The 22,998-nt window shown below is 40.9% G+C and overlaps 1 protein-coding gene across 1 annotated transcript; it reads left to right on the top strand.

The window, feature by feature from the left end:
• Window positions 1-12,069: 12,069 nt before the first annotated feature.
• Window positions 12,070-15,876, top strand: Irs4 (insulin receptor substrate 4). The gene has a single exon (XM_034635501.2). The coding sequence runs from the start codon at window positions 12,070-12,072 to the stop codon at window positions 15,874-15,876; it is 3,807 nt and encodes a 1,268-aa protein (XP_034491392.2).
• The last annotated feature ends 7,122 nt before the right edge of the window (window positions 15,877-22,998 follow it).

Genomic DNA, 22,998 nt, shown 5'->3' with positions numbered 1-22,998 from the left:
ACCCTCCTGGCAACCATTTCCCTCACACCTACTTCCTCTGCTTCATCAGACATCCCAGATTGCCCCAATAATTGGGATTTTCTTGTTTTGGGCCTTTCTACCATGTATCATAAATTCCTACAGAATCAAATAGGCAAAATATCAAATCAGACTTTAACCAGCTTCTCCTCAGGGATTACTAGCTACTTGCTATCTCTGAGAACACCCATCCCTTACATGAAGGCCTCATCAACTGCTGATGGAACTTCACCATCATGGATACGGAACTACAAAAGGGAAACAACTGGGGAACTTCACTAGCTTGTCACCCAGGATTTCTAGGCCCATTCACATTCGTGTGCCTCCTCCTGACTGCTGGTCTTTTCTCAGCCAGTCCCTCTCACTGGACCTCTGGCCAGAAGCTGATGTGGTGTCTCCTCTTCCCTCTTCCTCCTTGCCTTCGGGTATCTTTGGTGTTTTTAGCTTCACCGAGTGGCACTCCCAGTTCCTGCAGTTTGTGGAAGCCCTCCAACAGGACAGCTGGCTGATTCCACCCATTTATAGAGACAAGGATTGGATCGAGGCTATCCATGACCTATGGCTTCAAGGAACTTTCACTGATTTCAACGCCAAGGAAATTCGCATCTTCAGCACCCTGGCCTTTACAGCTATGCTTCTCTTGTCCCCACACCCTGACCATCCCTCCCTTCTTTCACTCTTCATCCCTCTCCAGCAAGAAGTAGCCAGAGAATTTCGTTGCCTACTTCCAACACAAAAACTAAAAGGGAGGAATGTTGGATGTGTGGGAGACTCCCCCTTCTGGGAGAACATCATGGAATCTCTTACCCCTCCCCCTCCTCTCCAAAGGGTACCAAGCCAAGAGCACCAAATTCAAAGGTTTCCTCCACCAATCCCCACAGGACACAGTGTCAGCTCGCTGTTCCTGAGTCACCCTGCCAGTCAGCACCTGCCACGTCCCCTATGCAACTCTTCTTAAGCCCAAGCTTGTAAGCACATACTCCCTTCTCTCTGTCCTCTGCCCTCTTCCTCTTCTTTCTCTCCTCTCTTTACCCTTTCTCTCTCTTTCTGCCCTCCTCCTCTTCTCTCTCTGCTCTCTGCCTCTCCTTCGGGCAGCCCCCCAATAAAATCTCTTAGTTGAATCTCCATCTTGGGTGAGTCACTCACCATTCACCAGTAACTCAGGAGGCTGAGACAGGAGGATTGGGAGTTCAAAGCCAGCCTCGGTGACTTAGAGAGACCCTGTCTCAAAATAAGAAATAAAAAGGGCTGAGGATGTTGCTCATTGGATAAGCGCCTCTGGGTTCAATCCAGGTACAAAAAACCAAAAAACAACAACAACAAAAAAAACCCAGCTACTATGTGGAAGAAATGGTACTAAAACCCACCTCTCCTGAGTTACAGTACAGTCTTCTTTACACATCACTCTTTATCTATTGTTGTTTTGTTTTTGTTTTTGGGTAGTGGGGATTGAACCCAGTGTCACTCCCACTGAGCTACATCTCCAGACTGTTTCATTTTTGGTTTTTGAGATAGGGTCTTGCTAAATTGCCCAAACTTGCAATCCTCCTGCCTCAGATCCGGAGTTGCTGTGATTATAGGAAGGTACCATCATGGTCAGCTTTCACATCACTTTTGTACTAAAAATCAATATTGTGGTCACTATCATATATTGGTTCTATCACAGCATAAGAAAGGTCAAAAGGCAGGTCAAGTAGTTTGTGAGGTGGCATGAGGAAAAAGAAGACATAAGAAAGTTTTACTTTCCGGAGTTTGTATGTTATGGGTGAGTTCTTGGAATTGTAAAACAAAAGGAAATCACACATGTACAATCCTCATAAAATAGTAACTCAACCAATGTTGAATGATGCCATGTAGAAGTTAGAGATGTATTACAATGTAGTTTCTGAAAGTCATTTGTAATGTTGCAAAATGTTACAATATAATGATTAAATTTTAATATACTAGACTTTGAATTCACAGAAAGATTGTGTATAATGAATCAGTTTCTACTTAAGTAATGGAAATTTAGAGGAATATTTTTTCAAATATTGAGTCATTGGGCCATGATTTATTTTAGGCATAAACCTATTGTACTAGTAAATTGAGTAAGATTTTTGCAGGGGATGCATTTGTGTGTCAGCACCAAATAGTCAACTTAACCTGAATGTCTGAAAATTTTCAAAATTGATTTGTAGATGAATAATATTTTAAAAGATTTCCAAATCACATCATGCTTTCAAATTTATATTTTAATCATTTTAATTGTATAAACACCCTGAAACTTAGCAACTAATGATTATGATTATCTCCAGAGCAATATACAAGACAGTATATTCTTATATTGTCTAGCACATTACTTTGTGCATAATATGGATGACACAAGGAGTCACAAGCTATCAGAATATGACATGTATGCATTTGCAAATCAAGCAAAAGTATCAGGTAACTAACAGAGTTAAGCCATGCAGGGAGCATGAAAGATGGACAATAGATCATCTCTATCCTCAGAAAATTTACAAATCTTTTTCATGAGAAAAAAATTACAGAAAAGCCACAATTATATTGCATACACACATATACAAAGGGAGAAAATGGTAGAGAAATGAATGGTTTCAAGGGGAAAAGTAAGTTTTTTCTTGAGAAATATCAGCTTGTACAAGTAGGTACTGTGAATAAGGTTTCTCAACTTACACATTTCACTTTTTAGAGTGCTCTCAGCTTTGATTCTGTCACATCTTGTAGATTCCAGGGGAGTGCTGAACCATGCGACAAAAGTCTTTAGGGAAATCTGGAAACAATCTTTCAAGAAATCTTCTCAGGTAGGCAAAACATTTTTTAATTTTAATACTGAAAACACTAATTTTATTTTCCAAGGAACAGTTAATTTTGGATGCAAACTTTATTTCTTTAAACACTATATTCAAATTTTAATGTTATTCATTTCCAAATGTTAATTAGACAAATGAATGAATGATTTATACTTGGTTCCTTTTAAATTTTTTTGAATTTGTTCTTTTTAGTTATGCATGACAGTAGAATGTATTTTGACATATTATACTTGGTTCTTGATTTTGAGTCAATGTGAAGTATTAACATGCACCCTTCTTTGGATCAATTTTGCCATTTTCTTTGGTTGCAAAATGTATCATATCTACAGAACAGTATGTGAGATAAAGATGTTCAGTTTAGAAAAGTACACATTGAACGCCCATGTACCTATCATTCAGGTTAAGAAATATGATCCCAGGTATTTTGAATATATCATCATAGATGAAAGGGAGCAGTTTGTTATGAGAGTAAATTTCCTTGTTCCTGGTCAAAGAATGAGTTTTTCTTCTTTGTTTCTCTTTTCATTCTTTAGTCTAAAATTTGGAAATTGTCCTGAAAAAAATAATCACAAACATTTCACTTCTTAACTCCTTAATTCACATAACATTCTTTTTATAATAGTTCATGATCATCTCTGATGATGTATTTAAGGGGAAGAGGGAACATATAATTATTGAAGAATGAAATATTGTAAACCTCTGCTGCTGATATTTTTATAATTATGATTTATTGTCCTGTATTGTTGCTCTTTTTAAATAAACCTCATGTGAAAACTTTTGACAAGGAAGAATGATTAACAAGCCTAAACAAAATGTGATCTCTAATGATGACTTTCAACTACAGTAGCCCTAAATACTGAAGAGTACATTGAATGATATTTTACCCAGTGCAGTTTTGCCTTAGGTAATGTTTTGCATTTAGGTAAAATCCTTTCTTCAAATGTAATCACTGAATTCAATGCAGTACTATACACCATGAAGAGGCACACTCAACTAGAGAAATAGAATGTCTGCCTTGGGTATAACTTACAAAATACTTGGGAAGATAAAGCACTCCCTCAGGAAGCAACTGTAAAGTACTTATATCCATAACCAATCCTGATAGTAAGGGAAAGACTCAATGAAATTTCAGAAATGTCAAATGTTTGCATTTCAAAAGCAGTTTGTAAGATGATTGTTTCAAACTTGGAACACATTTTACTATCAGAAACACTACAAATAAATGCTGATTGGATATACAGATTTTTCAAAAGAAATTCAGGTTATTCATAATATATGGAAGTTCTATCTGTACATTTGCTATGAAAATGAAGTAGAAAGTAAGCAATCAGACAAAAATTGGAAAATAAAAACGAGTGTAAATTAGGTTGGTGAAATTTCAAACACTGATGCTTGAGAAACAGCATGTGTAACAAAAACAGAGATGAGGGCCAGTTATGGCTCAGTGGTGGAGCACTTGCCTAGTGTGTGCAAGGCCCTGAGTTTAGTCCCCAGTAGCACAAAAAATATAGATGAAGATCCCTGCAGAGTTTCTGAAGATGATCCTTTTCAAGAGCACTTTTGGCCCCTGAGATATCTCTATTTTAATGTCAAAACATATATAATTCATCTTCATTCACTCACTCAGCAAGTATTTATTGTGTCAGGTGCTGTTCAAGGCTCTGAGAATACATGGTGAGTGTATATAGAGAATACAGGGAGTTTATATGCTAGTGTGGTAATTGAAAGGAGAAACAAAGGTGTCAAGAACTGGAGCTGGATACACACCTGTAGTACCACCGGTTTGGGAGGCTAAGGCAGGAGGATCTCGTGCAAAGCCAGCCTCAGCAAAAGCAAGGGCAATTTAAGCAACTAAAGGGCAGCTAAGCAACTCACTGAAATCCTGTCCCTAAATAAAATACAAAAGGGCTGGGGATGTGGCTTAGTGGTTGAGTGCCCCTGAGTTCAATCCCTGGTACAAAAAAAAAAAAAAAAAAAAACTGGGGTTGGGGTTGTAGCTCAGTGACAGAGTGCTCACCTAGCATGTGTGAAGCACTGAGTTTGATCCCTAGTACCACATAAAAATAAATTTTAAAAAGGGTATTGTGTCCATCTACAACTAAAGAAAATATTTTTAAAAAGAACTAATAAGTACTTTTCCTTAATGAAGGTTTTATTTTTGATTGGTTCTTTTTGGTTATCATGACAGTGGAATATATTTTGATATATGTATACAAGCAGGCAATATATCTTATTATGCACAATTCCTTTGAAGAGGAAAAGATGCTAAGTCAGTCTGAAGTCATGCAGCTTTGCCATCAGTCATGGAGAGCTTGGACACTGGCAAAAGTAGTTTATGGATAATGGAGAGGTGGGAGGTACTGAGGGAGGAATTGGAATGCCCAGGACAATTGGGTGGGCAAGAGGTCTTTTGGGACAGCAATTTAAGGGCAGAAGCTAGTTACCAAGTGGTAGCAAAGTGTGCTTCATGTAACAATGACTATCATTTAGTAATGATATAACTCTACCATGGATACCAACTAAATCCTTAGCTCTCCTTACATCCAGTGCTTAAGAAGATTAGGAAGTAGTTGTAGTAAGATTATGGGGGTGAGGGAAGCTCTCTCAAGTTAGTCTTGGTCCAACTCTTTTTTTTCCTTTTTTTTTTTGGTATCAGGGATTAAACTCAGGGATGCTTAACTACTGAGCCACATCCCCAGCCCTATTTTGTATTTTATTCAGAGACAATGTTTCACTGAGTTGCTTAGTGCCTTACTAAATTGCTGAGGCTGGCTTTGAATTCGCCATCCTCTTGCCTCAGCCTCCCAAGTCACTGGGATGACAGGCATGTGCCATGTACCCAGCTTGATCTGACTCTTGAGAAAGATGATTACATCAGTAGATGATGAGGACAGGAAGGGAATTTTATATATGAGCAATGGTCCAAGTAAAGAAATAAATGGGTAAATTATATTCAGATACCACAAAGAAATTAATCTACCTGGAAAATGAGGGCAGTGAGAATGAGAATGTATTGTAATAGAATGAGGAGCAAATTTGGAAGAATAGGTTGCAATGCACCAACAGGGTAAGAAAGAGGTTTGATTGTGGTGGCAATGGGAAGAGGGAATTTCATATACTAGGATTAGAAGTTTAGTTCTGATATAGCAGAAGAAAAGGCAGGAGGATTCAGTATGTCATTGAGCATGTAATGGTATGATAAAAGTGAAATACTTAGGAAAATATTTTGTTGGCTATATGAAGAGACTGAAGAAGGAAGAAGCCAGTTTAAGAGGGTATTTCAGCCATCCAGGGAGAGCTAATTATGACATACACCAGGATGGTGACTATAAAAGTGAAAGAAGGGTACATACAATCTAATAGATAATGCAGGGAGATGTGAGGATTGGAGAAAGAGGAGTCAATGATAAATATATACATATTATCTTAATATCTGGTTTTCTAAACATTCAAGGGAAAATGCAAGTTTATAATACTAACTCCTCTAAAGATAAAGGTAAAAATGGATAAATTATATACCAAATGCCACAAAGAAATCAACCTAACTGGAAGGGTGGGCAATGAGAATGAGAATGTCTTATAATAGAACAAGGGACAAATTTGGAAGAATGGTCTGTATGCAGCAAGAGGGTAAGAAAGAGGGTTTACAGTGGTGTCAGCAGGCCATGGGTTGTATGCATGTAGTCCTAGCTACTTGGGAGGCTGAAAGGAGAGAAATCATCTAAGCCCAGGAGTTCCAGGTCAGTGTGGGCAACATAACAAGAAAATGAAGAGAAAAAAACCCTTAGAGTTGGGTGTGGTGACTCAAGAAGCTGAGGAAAGAGAATTTCAAGCATAAAGTCAGCCTTAGGAACTTAATGAGACCCTAAGCAATTTAGTAAAACCTTGTCTCAAGGTGAAAAAAAGGGATGGGAATGTAGCTCATTGGTAAATTGCCCCTGGCTAAATCCACAATACCCACCCCACCAAAAAAGAGAAAATCTTAATCTTGTAATGACTTCATGACCACATATAATTTACAAAGTAAAGACTCTAACATTTGAAGATATGGGATTGAGAATTGATAATCGTTTGACACTCAGAAACAGGTGCTACATGATACCCGCAAGAAACAGTAGTAGAAACATTTTCTATTGTTCGTTTATATTAGCACTTACAATGTATATGGTTGAAATCATGACATTAACATGAAATTTACCAGATTCCATTGTTAAAAGTCATTTTCAAGTGAAACTTTTCTTTTGGAGGAGGGAAAGAATGTGTGATTTTCAGTTGACTCTTCAGATAACAGGGAAGCTTCAGGAGCCTAATTAAACCACATATTTGCTCTAACTACTTTAGCTGGAGACTGCTAGGAAACAAAAGCAGCAAACAGATCTGATCTACATGCAGCAATCAGGCATTTGACCATTGCTTTCTCCAGCAGAGGTTTTGAGTAGCACAGAAGTGAAAAATCTGAGAAGCAAACCCATCATCTGCAAATGGTGCTACAGCCACAAATCACAGGGCAGCTCTTATTCCTGCATAGCATAGAAAGCATCATTCATTGTACATGATTTTTATTTATGCCCAAACACAGAAAAAACGACTATTATTACAAGCATCATTTTTGAATATTGAGTGGCACCATATTTTGATCAGCATAATTGGACGTTAGCTCACAAAGATTATAGAGTTAATACTTAAAGGATAATTTATACATTGAGCAAGAATAATAGCTCTTTTATACTGGTTACTTTTCCTCGTAGGTTTATTCTCTTGAATAATGTCATCCATATTTAATGCAACAGTTCAATTTTTCAGCTAAGTAAATCCACATTTCAATTATCCATTTTGATTTTAGTATAAGTTGAATTTAGATACTAATGATACTGTGGATAAGGGAAGGAGCAGATGAGTCTTTATTATCACTGACTAGTCAATTCAGTCAAACAATTGCTTTCTTAAAACAGGATTCAGAGGAAATTCCTTTTAAAGGCATAAAACCCCATAAAAGGCATATTTCTTCATTAAGTGGAATCTCTTTTAACAGTATCATGGCTGTTTATCCATTTACCTTAGTTTCCAGATGTAAAATAACAGCTGCAATGCTTGTAAGTTTTTTATTTTCTCCTCAGCTAAATTGGCAAACTAAGATAAAAAATATTGTAGGTTTTATTACTTTTCATTTGTTGTTTTAAAAATCTGCATTTCAGACTTTTGGTTCAGAATCCAAATTTACAGGCATTATAATGGAATATGTAAGGCAACTGTAGCATTTTGGCGTACTGTATCCTCAAAATAAAAACAAAAAATTAAGAGACAGACTCTATAACCAAAGAAGAGAACTCATATTAAAGCAACCATCTGGTGAGTTCTGGACAAACACAAAGTCTCCATTTTTTGCCTGAACCATTGAGATTTCTGTACCACCCCTCTGCTTTATTTTGCCTATTGAAACCTGACCTAAACTAAACAACTATTCTGTATCATTAAGTTGTCCAGGAAGATGAAAGTTTAAATACATATCAGACAAGCTGCAGCATCTGGTGAATTCAGTAACGATGGTCTCTTTTAAGAACTTCAGTGTTGGAATAACTTTAGGACTAAGAAAATTTGCTTGACCTATGGGGAAAAATAATGTTCTTCTAGTCAGATGTTATTCCTGTTCACCAGTACTAACACTTACCAAATCTTCTCCTATTTTCAGACACTCATAAAATAAAACCCCTTTATGAAATAGCTCACTATATCTCTAATTCTACTTTGCTGTAGCCCAATAATATACTTTGGCTTCATAGTGATCAGCAAGTTAATCTTTCACTGTGATTGTTCAAAAATTATTTCCACACTTTTTAAACACATTGATTACTCCTAGGTTTCTCCCCTACAGAATAGCACCATACAGTATTTTTTAACAGTAATATGTAACTAGTTTAGATGCTCTCTTATAGTTTGTTGATATGAAAACAAAGTTAGCTTTCTCTTTAAGCATATGAACTTAGATATATGAGATCTTTAAAAATATTAGAAGAGCTCACGATATTCATGTGTATTTGCAGCTCCCTTTTAAACTGTGCTACAAACCACACTAAACCAAATTTACACATCTTCAAAAATAGAACAGAATCATTTTTAAATGTGAGTTTAAAAAATTAGTAGGTGGGAAGAAGCTTGTAACAAATATGAAAAAGTCTTAATATTTTCATTGTAAAAACAAATCACACATATAAGAACAAAAAAAACCTACTAGGAATCCAATAAATAGGGCAAATGACATAAAAGATACTTCATATAAGACATTACATTGTCAGTAAATATACATACAAACATTTTACCTTACTAGAAAACAAAAATGTATGCTAAAAGAACAGTGGAAAAACATGTCACTCATTAGATCAGTAATATTTTTAGAATAAAAATGTCCAATGCTGGCAATCAGTTTGGTGACAGGGAAAACTGATGTAATATTTCTGAAAAATAATGTTCTAAATGTTCATACATTTTAACCCAGTAATTCCAGTCCACCCCCAATGGAATAATTTAAACATACTTTAAAAGCCACAGGTACAAGATATTTGTTGCAGTATTATTTGTAATACTGAAAAACTTTGAAAACAACCTAAATGCCCCCAAAGCAAAATGATAATTAAGTACATTAATATGCCTTAGAACTGACAAGATATAATACTACGACTGTGTGGGATATTATACTGCATTTTAAATGATGTTTAGGCTGATTCATAATGCTATCATGTAGTGTTAAGTGAAAAGAACAGGATGCAAAATTATATACATCAAAAGCCTACTGTTCTATGTAAAAACTCTATATACATAGGAGAAATAAAGAAACATAGGGATTTTTAAATCTCTTTGATACTTTCCAAATTTTATTTAACATGCATTTAATGTTTTAAATATATTTTAAAATGCCATGTTACTACTCAAAGCACTTTTCAATGCATTGCCTTGTTTTCACATTTCTATCTAAAGCAAAATCTTGGGCTTGGAAATACAGAAAACATCATAACACCTATTGTATAAAACTCAAATGAGAGTATTCATTATCATTTTGGTTATAAGTATAGTGAATCTTGAAAATATATGACAAGGCAGCTGAAATGTAGTATGGTTCATCACACCCCTTCTACCTCCGGGTACTGGGGCTCTTTCAGTAACCACCTTTGCTTCTAGTACCTGTGAATATACTATATTTATAAGTCACTGGCAGCAAAGGAAATGGTAATGATTGTTTCTAATGTTTTGAGGACAATCAAAACCAATTTTCCCCTCCAAATCAGAGCATTAAAAAGGTGCCATCTTTTCAAATGTTTATGTCGTTTCTAAGAGAACGAATTCTTATGAGAGCAAGAGATGGTGTCTATTTTCATTATGTATATACATAGCCTGGTTTACTGTTAGACTATAAATAAGACCCTTGGCCATACTATCCTAGAGCAAGGGTGAATTGACATTACATTGTTTTGGAAAGAAATACCATGTTTTTCCACAAATCACTCATGCCAAATGTGGTCACTCCGTTGAGACTTTAATGTAATCTCAACCCATCTTCACCCTTAAGAGTCTGAAACCTTATTCAAAGACAGAGAGACGGGAGAGGGGGAGAGAGGAAGAGAGGGAGAGAGGGAGAGAGGGAGAGAGAGGGAGAGAGGGAGAGAGAGACTTCAGGAGGTTGCACTTACACTCTAGCAGTTTTTGCAGAAACAAGGAAGGCAGTAGCTCTTATTTTTGTGATGTCAACTTGTACAGTAAAATGCAGTAAAGACCTTCTTTTCTTGACGCGAGGGATGTGAAATATATTCTAGGATGTGTATTCGGTAGGGTCCTTTGTTCTAGGGAAGAGCTTTCTTTTTCTAAAGTTTTTTGGTCTCATTCGAAGAAAGAGAAACTTAATATTTTGAGATTCTTTTAAAGTCATCTTTCAAAGCACCCCCCCCCACACACACACACAAAGATCAAGACAGCTCAACACTTGCGTATTAAGAATCCAGTCTGATTTTTTTCAACATGGCTGTATACTTCGCAGGCCCCCAAATTTGTGCTTTCATAGTCATTATCAAATAATCAGCAACACCATCTCTAATGAACCTGTATTTCGTGGGCTAGAAATGCGCTCTGTTTAAAGATCGTGTTCATTTTGAAGGCATCGCTGCTATTCGAGTGTCCTATTCGTGTCAGGGATGGAGCAGACTCTGGAGCTCCTGCAGCACGGTGGGCAGCAGGTCTGAGTGCCCTGGTGGCTGACACGTTTTCAGGGGTTGTGGACACTTTCTCCTGAGAAGTAGGGCCGGCCGCGTGCAGCGGGAGGAAATGGACCAGACTGTGATAGGAATAGAGAATGTATGTGAGCGACAGGAAGAAAGAGAGAGGGCGCCCGACTCGGTCCCCAGGTCACTGTGGCTCTGGGATTTGCACGAATTTATCACCACCATTAACAGCTACTTGCAGAGGGTTGTTTACCGCCTGAGCGCGACACAACCAGACAGCAAAGCCCACTTTGGGACCACAGCCACGCCCCCTAGCCCTTCAGCTCCCCTCCCTTCCCCCAAACTAATGAATTCAGGGCCGCCTTCCTGTCGGACCCTCCCATTGGCTCCTATCCCAACCAATCAGAGTCTTGCAACAGTTTCACCTGGCTCCCGCTTCCCAAATAAACAAACAAACCGTCCCGCAACAGTGCCAGCTCTGCTCCCTGGCGCCTCTGGCGTTCCTTCCCCTCCTACCACTTCTTGCCCCCTCCAGCCAATAAAGCCCCAACTGTGGCGCCCACACCCAGCCCTGATAGCTAGCCGCTCTCTCCTCCACCCCCCTGGCCTCCTCCCGCCTCCTCCTGTCTTTTTGGGCTCCCCTTTAGGACCCATGTGGCCAAAGAACCCCGCCTCCTCCTATGGGTCCTCCGGTGGCCCACAGGTCCTAAGATTCACCCAGGGGGTCTTGGCCCAGCTGGAGGTGGACCCGCCTCCTGGGATCAATGCCCCCTCCCTTGCACATCTCTACTGGTGGCCGCTTGCGCCCCTCCACTGCGCCGGTAGCTGGATCCGCAGCGGCCGCCGCGTGAGGCGGCAGTCACGTGTTGTTTTGCCCGCTGCCGCGCGCCCAGAGTGAAGTGGGCGGGGGCGCGGGCCAAGGCGGGAGGGGGCTGGGGCGGGCCGATGGGGGTAGATGGCCTCTTCCACCAACCCTCCCTTCCCCGAGTGCCCCCTCCCCCTTTCCGCTCACCTTAAAACCATCGTGCATCACCATGGCGAGTAGCTCCTTCGCTCGCGACCAAGCGACAAGGAGACTGAGAGCTGCAGCAGCGGCAGCGGCGGCAGCTCTAGCAGCGGTGACCACCACCCCGCTTCTTTCTTCGGGAACCCCGACCGCACTCATTGGGACCGGGTCGTCTTGTCCGGGAGCCATGTGGCTCTCCACGGCCACTGGCTCCCGGTCAGACTCCGAGTCTGAAGAGGAGGACCTCCCCGTCGGGGACGAAGTCTGCAAACGCGGCTACCTGCGGAAACAGAAGCATGGGCATAGGCGTTACTTCGTGCTCAAACTCGAGACCGCTGACGCCCCAGCTCGGCTAGAATACTACGAAAATGCCAGGAAGTTCCGGCACAGTGTCCGTGCTGCGGCGGCTGCAGCAGCGGCTGCCGCCTCTGGTGCAGCGGTCCCCGCGCTCATCCCTCCGCGGCGCGTTATCACCCTATACCAGTGCTTCTCCGTGAGCCAGCGAGCTGATGCAAGGTACCGACACCTCATTGCCCTTTTCACGCAGGACGAGTACTTCGCTATGGTGGCCGAGAACGAGTCGGAGCAAGAAAGCTGGTACTTGCTGCTCAGCCGCCTCATCCTCGAGAGCAAGCGCCGCCGCTGCGGCACGCTGGGCGCACAGCCGGACGGAGAGCCGGCCGCGCTAGCGGCGGCAGCGGCGGCGGAGCCACCCTTCTACAAAGATGTGTGGCAGGTAGTAGTCAAACCCAGGGGGCTGGGGCATAGAAAAGAGCTGAGCGGCGTGTTCCGGCTGTGTCTTACCGACGAGGAGGTTGTGTTTGTGAGGCTGAACACCGAAGTGGCCAGCGTGGTCGTCCAGCTCCTGAGCATCCGTCGCTGCGGTCACTCAGAGCAGTACTTCTTCTTAGAAGTCGGCAGGTCCACCGTTATCGGTCCAGGGGAGTTGTGGATGCAGGTCGATGATTGTGTAGTGGCACAAAACATGCATGAGCTGTTTTTGGAGAAAATGAGGGCCTTGTGTGCAGATGAATACCGAGCCCGCTGCCGCAGCTACAGCATCAGTATTGGCGCCCACCTGTTAACCCTGCTGTCCGCTAGGAGGCACCTGGGCTTGCTGCCGCTCGAGCCCGGCGGCTGGCTCCGAAGGTCCCGCTTTGAGCAGTTTTGCCACCTTAGGTCCATTGGTGATGGAGAAGATGAGATGCTTTTCACCAGGCGCTACGTAACACCCAGCGAGCCTCTGCATCCCTCCAGGCAAGGAAGGCTGCACCTGCCCAGAGGGCGCAGGTCTAGGAGAGCGGTTTCAGTGCCAGCCAGCTTTTTACGCCGCTTAGCGCCCAGCCCGGTACGTGCCCCTCACCCTGAAGAAGACCCCAATAACAGAGCTTGTGAAGCCTCTGGCTCCAACTCTGGCAACTCTGGGAGAAAAGGGAAAGAGGTCAAAGAGAGTCAGGAAGGAAGTGAAGGCGACTACATGCCCATGAACAACTGGGGTTCAGGAAATGGCCGGGGCTCAGGAGGTGGCCAGGGCTCAAGTGGCCAAGGCTCCAGTAGCCAGAGCTCAAGAGGAAACCAGTGCTCAGGTGGGAGGCAGGGATCTGGAGGCGGCCAGGGCTCAAGTGGCGGCCAGGGCTCAGGAGGCCAGAGTGGTGGAGGAAACCAGTGTTCAGGAGATGGTCAGGGCACCTCAGGTGGTCATGGTTCAGGTGGTGGCCAGAGACCTGGAGGCGGGCCTGGCTCAGGTGGTGGCCAGGGACCGGGAGATGGCCATGGCACAGGTGGTGGCAAGAACTCTGGAGGCGGCAAAGGCTCAGGAAGTGGGAAAAGCTCAGATGGTGATGGTGACCTTGGAAAATCTCTGAAGAAAAGATCCTACTTTGGCAAATTAACTCAAAGCAAGCAACAGCAAATTCCGCCCCCACCCCCACCCCCACCCCCACCCCCACCAGCCGGAACAACTAGTGGAAAAGGGAAGTCTGGGGGAAGATTCCGCCTTTATTTTTGTGCTGACAGAGGAGCCACAAAAGAAAGCAAAGAAGCCAAAGAGGTGAGAGACACAGAGACTTTAGAAGGTGCAGCTCGTGGTCCCCACAGAGCCAGAGCTTTTGATGAAGATGAAGATGACCCATATGTGCCAATGAGGCCAGGGGTGGCTGCCCCTCTTGCAAGCTCCAGTGATTATATGCCAATGGCTCCTCAAAATGTCTCTGCTTCAAAAAAGCGCCACTCTCAATCACCTTTTGAAGATTCAAGAGGATACATGATGATGTTTCCTAGAGTGAGCCCACCACCTGCCCCTAGTCCTCCCAAAGCACCTGATCCTAACAAAGAGGATGACTCAAAGGACAATGACAGTGACAGTGACTACATGTTTATGGCGCCTGGCGCTGGTGCAATTCCAAAAAACCCCAGAAATCCTCAGGGTGGCTCTTCATCCAAAAGTTGGAGCTCCTACTTCTCGCTGCCAAATCCTTTTCAGAGCTCACCCCTGGGACAGAGTGACCACAGTGAGTATGTACCAATGTTACCTGGAAAGTTCCTGGGGAGGGGCCTTGACAAGGAAGCCTCATCTAACTGGGGCCCCAAAGATGCACCTGCAAAGCCTTCAGCTGAGGGGTCATTCTCAAAGCCTAGAGATGGGGAGTCACCTTCAAAGCCTTTAGATGATGGCCCCCCAAAGGAGAAGGCTAAGAGACCTAACCGGCTCTCTTTCATGATAAAAGGAAATAAAATCAAGCCCAAACCACAAAAGCCCACACAGGAGCAGAGAGAAGCTGACAGCTCTAGTGACAACGTCAACATTGACTTCACTAAAAGAGATAGCAATATGTCAGTCCCCTGTGCTCAAGGACTGCCAGATTCATGGGGCATAATTGCCAACCCCAGACGGCCAGCCTTTTCTAATTATGTGAATATTGAATTCGGAGTGCCATTTCCAAATCCAGCAAGCCGCCTCTCAGATCTCTTAAGAGCTATACCAGGTGCCAACCCCCTATCTCTGGATGGTGCTAGGTGGCCACTTCGTCCTCTTCCTCCCAATGCTACAGGTAGCAATGCTAATGTGCCAGAGGGCGAATACATTGAAGTGATTTTCAACCCAGCAATGACACCAGCCGTGCCTTTTGCTGACAGAGCCATTCGCTATGATGCTGAAACAGGTCGAATCTACGTGGTCGACCCATTTTCTGAGTGCTGTATGGACGTTTCTCTCTCTCCTAGCCGATCCTCTGAACCACCACCTGTAGCTAGGCTGCTGCAGGAGGAGGAGCAAGGGAGAAGACGTTCACAAAGCCCTACGCCAAGTTTCTTTGCAGCCGCAAGGGCCATTGTCTCGGCCTTCCCGACTGACAGCTTCCAGAGAGACCTTAATGCTGCCCCCTCCTTGGCTGCTGCTCCCGCAGCGGCGCCAACCTTAGCCGTGGGCCGCGCGTTAGCCGCGGCCTCCGCGCTAGCTGCGGTCCCGGGCATCGGCGCAGCCGCCGCGGGCTTAGAGGCCGCCGCTGGATTTGACTCCGCCTCCACCCGCTGGTTCCAACCTGTTGCTAATGCTGCTGCTGCGGAGCCGGTGAGGGGGGCCCAGGACATTGCTGAAGGCGCGAATCCGGGAGTCCCAGACCCAGCAGCCGACCTTGCCGGAGGTATGAACGCGGCAGGCGAGGCCGCTTCCGCAGCTGCAGCTGCTGCTCCCCCACCACCACCTTGCCATCGCCTGGGGCCGAGACCCCCGGAGAGAGAAGATTCTGAGGATGAGGATGAGGATGACACTTACGTGAGAATGGACTTTGCCAGACCTGACAACAAGAAGTTCGACTCTCCAAAAAGAGGTTGGTAATTTTATAATTAATTCCCATAAAGTTAATGGTCATTGCTTAATGAGTGAGCTGAAGCGCTACCATCTACAGCCTTAAGGATAAAGGAGGTAGCATTTCATTATTGGTGCTATTTAACATGGTGGGTAGAATTCAGTTTTAAATTTTCACACGAAATCATTTTGGTCTTTGTAAAACCTTAAGCTTTCATCTAATCCTAAATTTAGACAAAGCGGGTTATCATTGAAACATTGATTCTACTTTTTAGAATTAGTTAAAATTAAAGGTCAAGAGGATGCTTTTAAACATCCTCCATTTCTAAATGATAAGACAAAGCAGGACATGGTAAATTGAGTGCCACCAACCCATCACCTCATTTTCAAGTCAACAACTAAAAGATGCTTTTCCGCAAATGCCTATATTTAAGTGCAGGAATTAAATAAGCGCACAGGATATTAAGCAGTAACAATCAAGTATTGATGATACTTTTTGAAATGCAGTCATTGTTTTGCTGATTTGCTGTGATTGACCAAAAAGGCTAAATCTCATTTGTTAGCATGAATGAAAGGGGGAGCGGGTAACAACAATAATTAATCCAAAACAGGAGATGATTAAAAGAAGATAGTATTTGGCTCTGGAATATGTTTTTGTGTTGATCTTTTTTTGCTTTGTTTTTACACAGGATAAATTGTGAGAAACCGTGTCTCTTTTCTCTGTCACTGGTAGGGACGGGCAAGTCATCTTTGCTGTGCTTCATTTTCTTCTTTTAACCTGCCACCCTTTCAGAAGAGGGTGTGGTGACAACTTGATAATGGATAGGAATATTGTTTCAAAGGTTTAAAAGGCATTTAAAACATCTAATTGGTGCGTCTTCTGGGAAATCAAGGAAAGCAAGATAACTAGGCTGAAGTAAAAGCTGACCCCAGGGGCAGCCTACCCTGGAACAGTGGGAGGTTTTTAAAGGGCTAATTTTCCAAAGAAGTAAGAGTAGGATCTGTTGCTCTTAGAAACAAAACTTGGAGTAAATCTACTATGTACAACTTGCACAAAGTTGTTTTGAGACGTCTTCAAGGAATGGTTGCAAAAAAAGAGGCTGTCCTCATAGTCACCACTGCCTTCCGTCTTTAGTAAAACATGCTTCTTTTCCAGTGAAGGGAAGGAATGGACCCCAGCAGCTTTCATTCCAGTAGTCAGTTAGTGAAGATTTTTGCTTTGCTTGCTTTGTGGAATGCTTTTGTGATTGGATCTCTGCCTACTGTGCTTGATCAGGCAGAACAAGTCCAGGACTGATCACAACAGTCACCTAACAAGCTCCCTATTTAGTGCAGGTGTAGCCCCCCCCCACCTCCCCTTTCTCCCCATGCTATAGAAAACTTGCCATACAAAAACTCACATTTGCAGCACAGACACACTAAAAGAGTGATCATTAAAACGACAAAAGGATGCTTTGGCTTGCCAAAGAATTAGATTCAGTCCTTTAAATTGTAAGCCTCCTTCCCAGCACACACACACACACACACACACACACACACACACACACAATAGCACCACTACTCCATTTAAAATTTATAATTCCATTTCTAAGAAATTAATTCATAATCAGCTTTCAGAAACCAGTCTATTTCATTTGGTAAAGTGCACCTGAAAATTGATTTCAAGCTATTGTTGGAGCCTAACTGCTGAAGACAAGGTTTACAACTTTGATGTAAAATGCACATCAAAATAGTCATACATCAAAATAGCTGCTTATGTCCCTATGGTACTTTGAAAGGGATGAGTTTTCATGCGGGTTTGCCTATACTTTCCAATAATCTTTGTTTAGGTAAAAATTAAAAATAGTGAAATCTGAGCGTTCTTCAAATAAACCTTGCCTTCACAAAGACTACTGAGATCCAATGATCATTGTAATAGTAACTACTTTGGAGATCTAACATTTTCTAAATGTATTGTATATTGAGGGGATTCCTAACTTTATTGAGTGACTACAGCAAGGAGGCAGTATCTCACAGGAAGGCAGGCACTTAAATTAAAGAGATTGAATGTGGTAGCAATTTGGGAGGTTAAAGCACTTTATAAATGGAAGATATTTTTTATTGTGTCATTGTATTAGCAGTGAAGTTACGTTTCAGCCATTTAAATTTAGGATTAAGTTTTTGAAAAATGCCTGGTGTTGAGGGTGATTCTTGCACATTATTTGCTGATATATAGATAAGGAATGGGGGTGTGTGAATGGGGTGGGGGTGTGGTAAAATACCCATTGCAGGAAATGCCTTTGGTTAGCATTTTAACGTGAATTGATATAGTGGAGTGATGTCTTCAAGTGTTTTGAACAGGCTGAATGAATCTGATCATTTCTTAGTATAAAGTTGTAGAATACCTTTTGCCTATTTCTTTTCTCTCTTCACTTTCTTATTTAATATTTAAAAAATAAAAAGACCTTGTTAGGAAACAAAAAAGTGCCCTGATAGAGAAGCAAGTCATACATAGTGTTAGGAGTTATGTGTTTCAAAAGTATTTTTGATTTTATGGAAAGTGCTTAGAACAATACCTGGAACATAGTAAGTGCTACACATGAATTATTATGTAGTTATTATCAGTGTTGTTGTTACTCTTATTACATTTAGAAATACAAAGCAAAATTAAAATTCTCTGATCACAAATTTCTTTTTTCAGTTAGTCTTATTTAAAATACTCCATGGAGTTTTTCATAGTCAGGCTCTTCACAGTTGAGAGCTGATTATCAATGAGACTGCTTTTTTCATGAAACACAATTAATAATCTCACTTATCTACAGTCACTCTGCATATGAGAAAGTACTTTAAGGGCATTTGTTCAAGTAAGAAAGAAACACTCAGAAATATAACTTGGATATTACTTTTTTAAAAAATAAGTGAAATCTTTTAAAGCATTTGTTGAAGATGAAGTGTTCACATTTTGGATTGTAGTATATGTTAGCATTTAAGAGGAAAATGTAGTTTCTTGTGTGGTTTAGTCTGACTCCTAATCAATGTATGACCCTTTGCTTCTATTACTACTTTACCTGATACAGAAGCGATAGGTTGAAATAACTTGAGGTGAAAAATTCCCTAGTTTTTCATTTAAGAGATAGGAGAATGGAAAGGACAGCTCTAGAAGGTATGAGATAATGGGTCAGCCATTAGTTATTTTATGATAGTATCTGGTATTTAAAAGCAAAAATAATTAACTTCTGAAATTTTATGCACTGCTATCACCTATAGGATGCCCAAATTTCTTTTGAATGTATATATCCCTGCCAAATCTCATTGCCATAAATTATAGCAGTAGGAGCAAATTATTTTTATTGTATTTAACTTATTTATTACAAATTGCTAGAATAAAACCTGGATATAGCGGAGATTTCTCAGCCACCATTGATGGGTCACTTATTTTAGGCAACATTCAACGGCCTCTCCCCACAATTTGGAAAGTTGTTTGGAGTAATGAGGTATTTGACCTACAATAATTAAATAGGACCTCGCTCAATTAAAGTTAGCTAAAGTTGTTGGCAATCATGATTCATTTGCATTCATTCTATTTTAAGAGAGAAGCTTCCAGGATAAAACTCTCAGACACTAGCAAAACATCTCCATCAAACAAGGACCAGGGCTTTAATTAAGCACGTCAGAATATCACACACGCATAAAAGCTCAAACAGGATCTCTTGCTTTCTTTTCCTGTCCCTAATCACCAAACATGAACCAAAATACTTCTGAGTCATTGGCAGGGAGCTAGTTGTTTTGGGAACTAACTCAGGCTTCCAAAAAACTTCATGTTGAAACAGATGTGTAGGAAGAAGTAAGGAGTACTGTGTGTGATTTGAAATGGACTGCTGTTAAACTGTCAATTTGTTGTTGTTTGAGGGAATGCTTTCCAGTTGCAGATTGCCTTATAGTTTCCAAAGCACATTCACATTCATTATTTTACTGATGAACGGTAAGTACTGGAAATGAAGCCGGTGTTAAGAATTTTCCTGTGGTCAAAAAGGTAAGTGGCAAAGCTGCAAATTTAAATCATACATCCGATTTCAAATCCAATGCCCCACCTAGAACAGCACAATTCCCTTTTCAATCAGGTGTTCAATCAGTTATTTTCTTATCAATGAAAGATTGTCATATAGGCAAGGACTGGGAAAATTTATATGTTTGCTTGAATTTGATAGTAGCAAATTTTGTTGTAACTCATTTGGAGTGTTTTAACTGTGGACCATTTGCCAGGGTTTGGGTAATTTTCATTACATTGAACTGTTTGCCAGGGCCTTAGAATAAAAGAATTTGACCTGGGCTGGAAGTGAATATTTTAAATTTGATCTGGGGAGGAGCTAGCTAATCTTTACCTCCCAAGCACAAATAATGTGTGTATCTATTTAGTTCCTACAGAAACATTGAAAGCAATGAAAGTGAATTGAGGGTGTATTCAGTAAATGTCCATTAATAAATGGTCATTTCCTTAACTGAAATTAGATTTTTATGATTTTCCTAATAATCCAGTGACATCTGCCAGCTATATCAAAAAGTCTTTTTATTTAATTTCTTTCTGTATAAAATATGATATTGTAATCTAAATTACCACAGTGGGCAAACAGGATAAAGTACGGTAGGTAGAAGAAAACATGATGTAGAAATAGATGTTCATTTGTTTAAAAAGTAAACTTACTTTTGGCAGTCAGGCAAGTAGATTTTAGAAGCCTTGAAAATCAAATCCTCTCCTGAGGACATAAAAATCCTTGTTTAAAATTAAGTTCATTTTGTTTAGCACCTTTTTAAGTCTTTAAGACTATGTAAAAATAGCCCAGACATTTTATTGGCAGTATTGGAAAATAGCTTTTGTAAAATGCTTAATTAAAGTCTGCAGTATGTTTTGTCTAAGAGGTGCTGCCGGCTCTTAGGTGTTGAGGATCATTTACTGGAAAACATTGCTTGGTCCTGAGTGAGAAATGTGAGATTAAAAAAAAAAAAAAAACCTAAAACTTTTTAAGGGCTAGAAGGTAACTCAGTGGTAGAGCACTTGCCTAGCATGCACAAGGACCTGGGATCCATCCCCAAACCAAAAAAAAAAAAAAAACAAACAAAAACTACTTTCTAATGAAATGAATACATTACAGCACACTCCATTATTAGCAGAACTATCAGATTTCTAATTTTAAAGTATTTATTATTGTTTATGTAGCTATGGGGCTCACATTTCTGTCCTTTGGGAAAGTAGGCTCAACACTTGAGAAATAGGATTTTTTTAAGGATCTATATATGTAGATATATGATTTGCATTTTTAGTGGGTAACTTTCAACTTTTACCTAAGGAATTAATTCCTTTTTGAATGAAATATTTGTGCTTAAATATTTATTTAGTGAGATATGAAAGTTACTGCTATTTTGTCCCCTAGCTTCCTGATACTCCTTCCTTATTAGGATTGCATTGATTGTATTCTGTGAGTTGTGCCCTCATGTGCCCTTTGCCAGACTTGTGCCCTTTTTCTCAGAAAACCATGCCTTTCCTGGTTTCTGAAAGGGTGAGAGGGCCATCCTGGGAGTCCCACGGGGCCCACAGAGGACCTCCCTAGATGTTTTTAGTTCCTAGTTCTCAGCCTTCCTGTGCTTAGCTTGCAGGAACAGCCTCCCTTAAAAGGGATCCTTGTACAGTTTCAAGCCTGTGCTGCCTACTGTACTCTGACTTGTTGGCAGAAGCAGCTGTCCTGGTGTTTAAAGCTATTTTCGTGGTTGGATTGACCACAATATGTTTGATGCTAGCCAGATCTTCTGGATTTACTGAATATCCAATTCCCCACAAACTGTAGGCACTTTAGCTAGTTTTCACAATTTATATAATTTGCCTTTCTCTGATTACTGATTTTCTACTTGTAGACTTGAAACAGAATATCAGTGAAATCTTTATCTTTAATTTCATCTTGAAAATTGCTCGCACGTGCCCCCATGGTGCCCGTGAAAGGGTAACCAGCAAATGTAATTTTAACCCCTGCTTTTTAATAAGTTATTCCTTCACCTTAAAAGCATACTAACCTTGTCCTTAACCTCAGTCTCTCCTTTAAAGGAATTCTTATTGTGGCTGCAGCTCTTCTCAAAGTCTCCCTTCTACTGTCACCCTGGCTCCAAATATATTTCAGCATTTTGAGTGTAGGGGACACTATTTCTATTTTTACGTGTGTATTTCCCTGGAGTCTCAAATTGAAAGTTCCAATACATCTTCTCAGAGAAATGATGATTGGATGTAGTCAAAGTAGTTTCTCTATTAGTTCGGGAACTGCACAGGTTAAATATAGGCATGTGTAGACAAAGCTACCAACTTATTCACCATTTATTTATGACAGTGTTCTATGAAATAATTTATTCTGAGTTTCAACTCAACAATGAAGCTTGGAATATGTCTCTTTTGTAAATTGGAGACTGCCTATATTAGAATTCTAGTAACTTGCATTCTTTTGAGTCAGCAGTAACTAGGCAGCAGAGTGAAGTGGACCAAGTGTGGGTTGGGAGGTAGTGGAGAAACTGACCTGGGTTGAAAATCCTGTAGCTGACCTCCAGTTTGTATCCAGATCATTGAGACTGGAGTTAACATGTATAGGTGGTCCAGGGCTGCTTAGTGAAGGGCAGGCTTGGAATGATTTAGTTGGCTTTGAGAATATGGAGGTATACAAGTGTCATTATTTTCCCTTACAGATTATTTTGACTATTCTGTCACAACTGTTGCTATTATGGGGAGAAGCATGTTTTATCATCTGATCTAAGATTTTTTATAAAGTTTTAGAGAATTATCCTCCTATACATTCACAGGGCCCCCAAAAGTTTGATGACTATTCTTACTGAAGAGAAAAACACTAATAATCCAAACACAATGTGAAGCTAAATAATAAATTGCATTATTATATATTCATCTCTAGGGTATACACTTTCATTTCCCTTCACTTCCTTTTGTTTTTCTGCCTTTGACGTTTTACTTGGTTGCCTCTTGCTTATGTGATCACCAGTTGATTGTACGGATAGCAATGTGGACTAACGGACAGAGTGAGGATTTTCAAAGGAACATGACAAAACATTTTTTAGTTCTAGGAAACTGGGAGTTGAAAAGAGAACTTAGACAAAAAGATTGGAGAGGATGAAAAGAGAATAAGA

This window comes from Marmota flaviventris, chromosome X (genome assembly GCF_047511675.1).
Source record: "Marmota flaviventris isolate mMarFla1 chromosome X, mMarFla1.hap1, whole genome shotgun sequence".
Classification (NCBI taxonomy): domain Eukaryota; kingdom Metazoa; phylum Chordata; class Mammalia; order Rodentia; family Sciuridae; genus Marmota; species Marmota flaviventris.
The sequence above is the reverse complement of the archived record's forward strand: the minus strand, read 5'-3'. Positions and strand labels throughout refer to the sequence as shown.

Excerpts from the sequence above, each read along its gene's own strand:
- Irs4 (XM_034635501.2), top strand. The coding sequence starts at position 12,070 with ATGGCGAGTAGCTCCTTCGCTCGCGACCAAGCGACAAGGAGACTGAGA.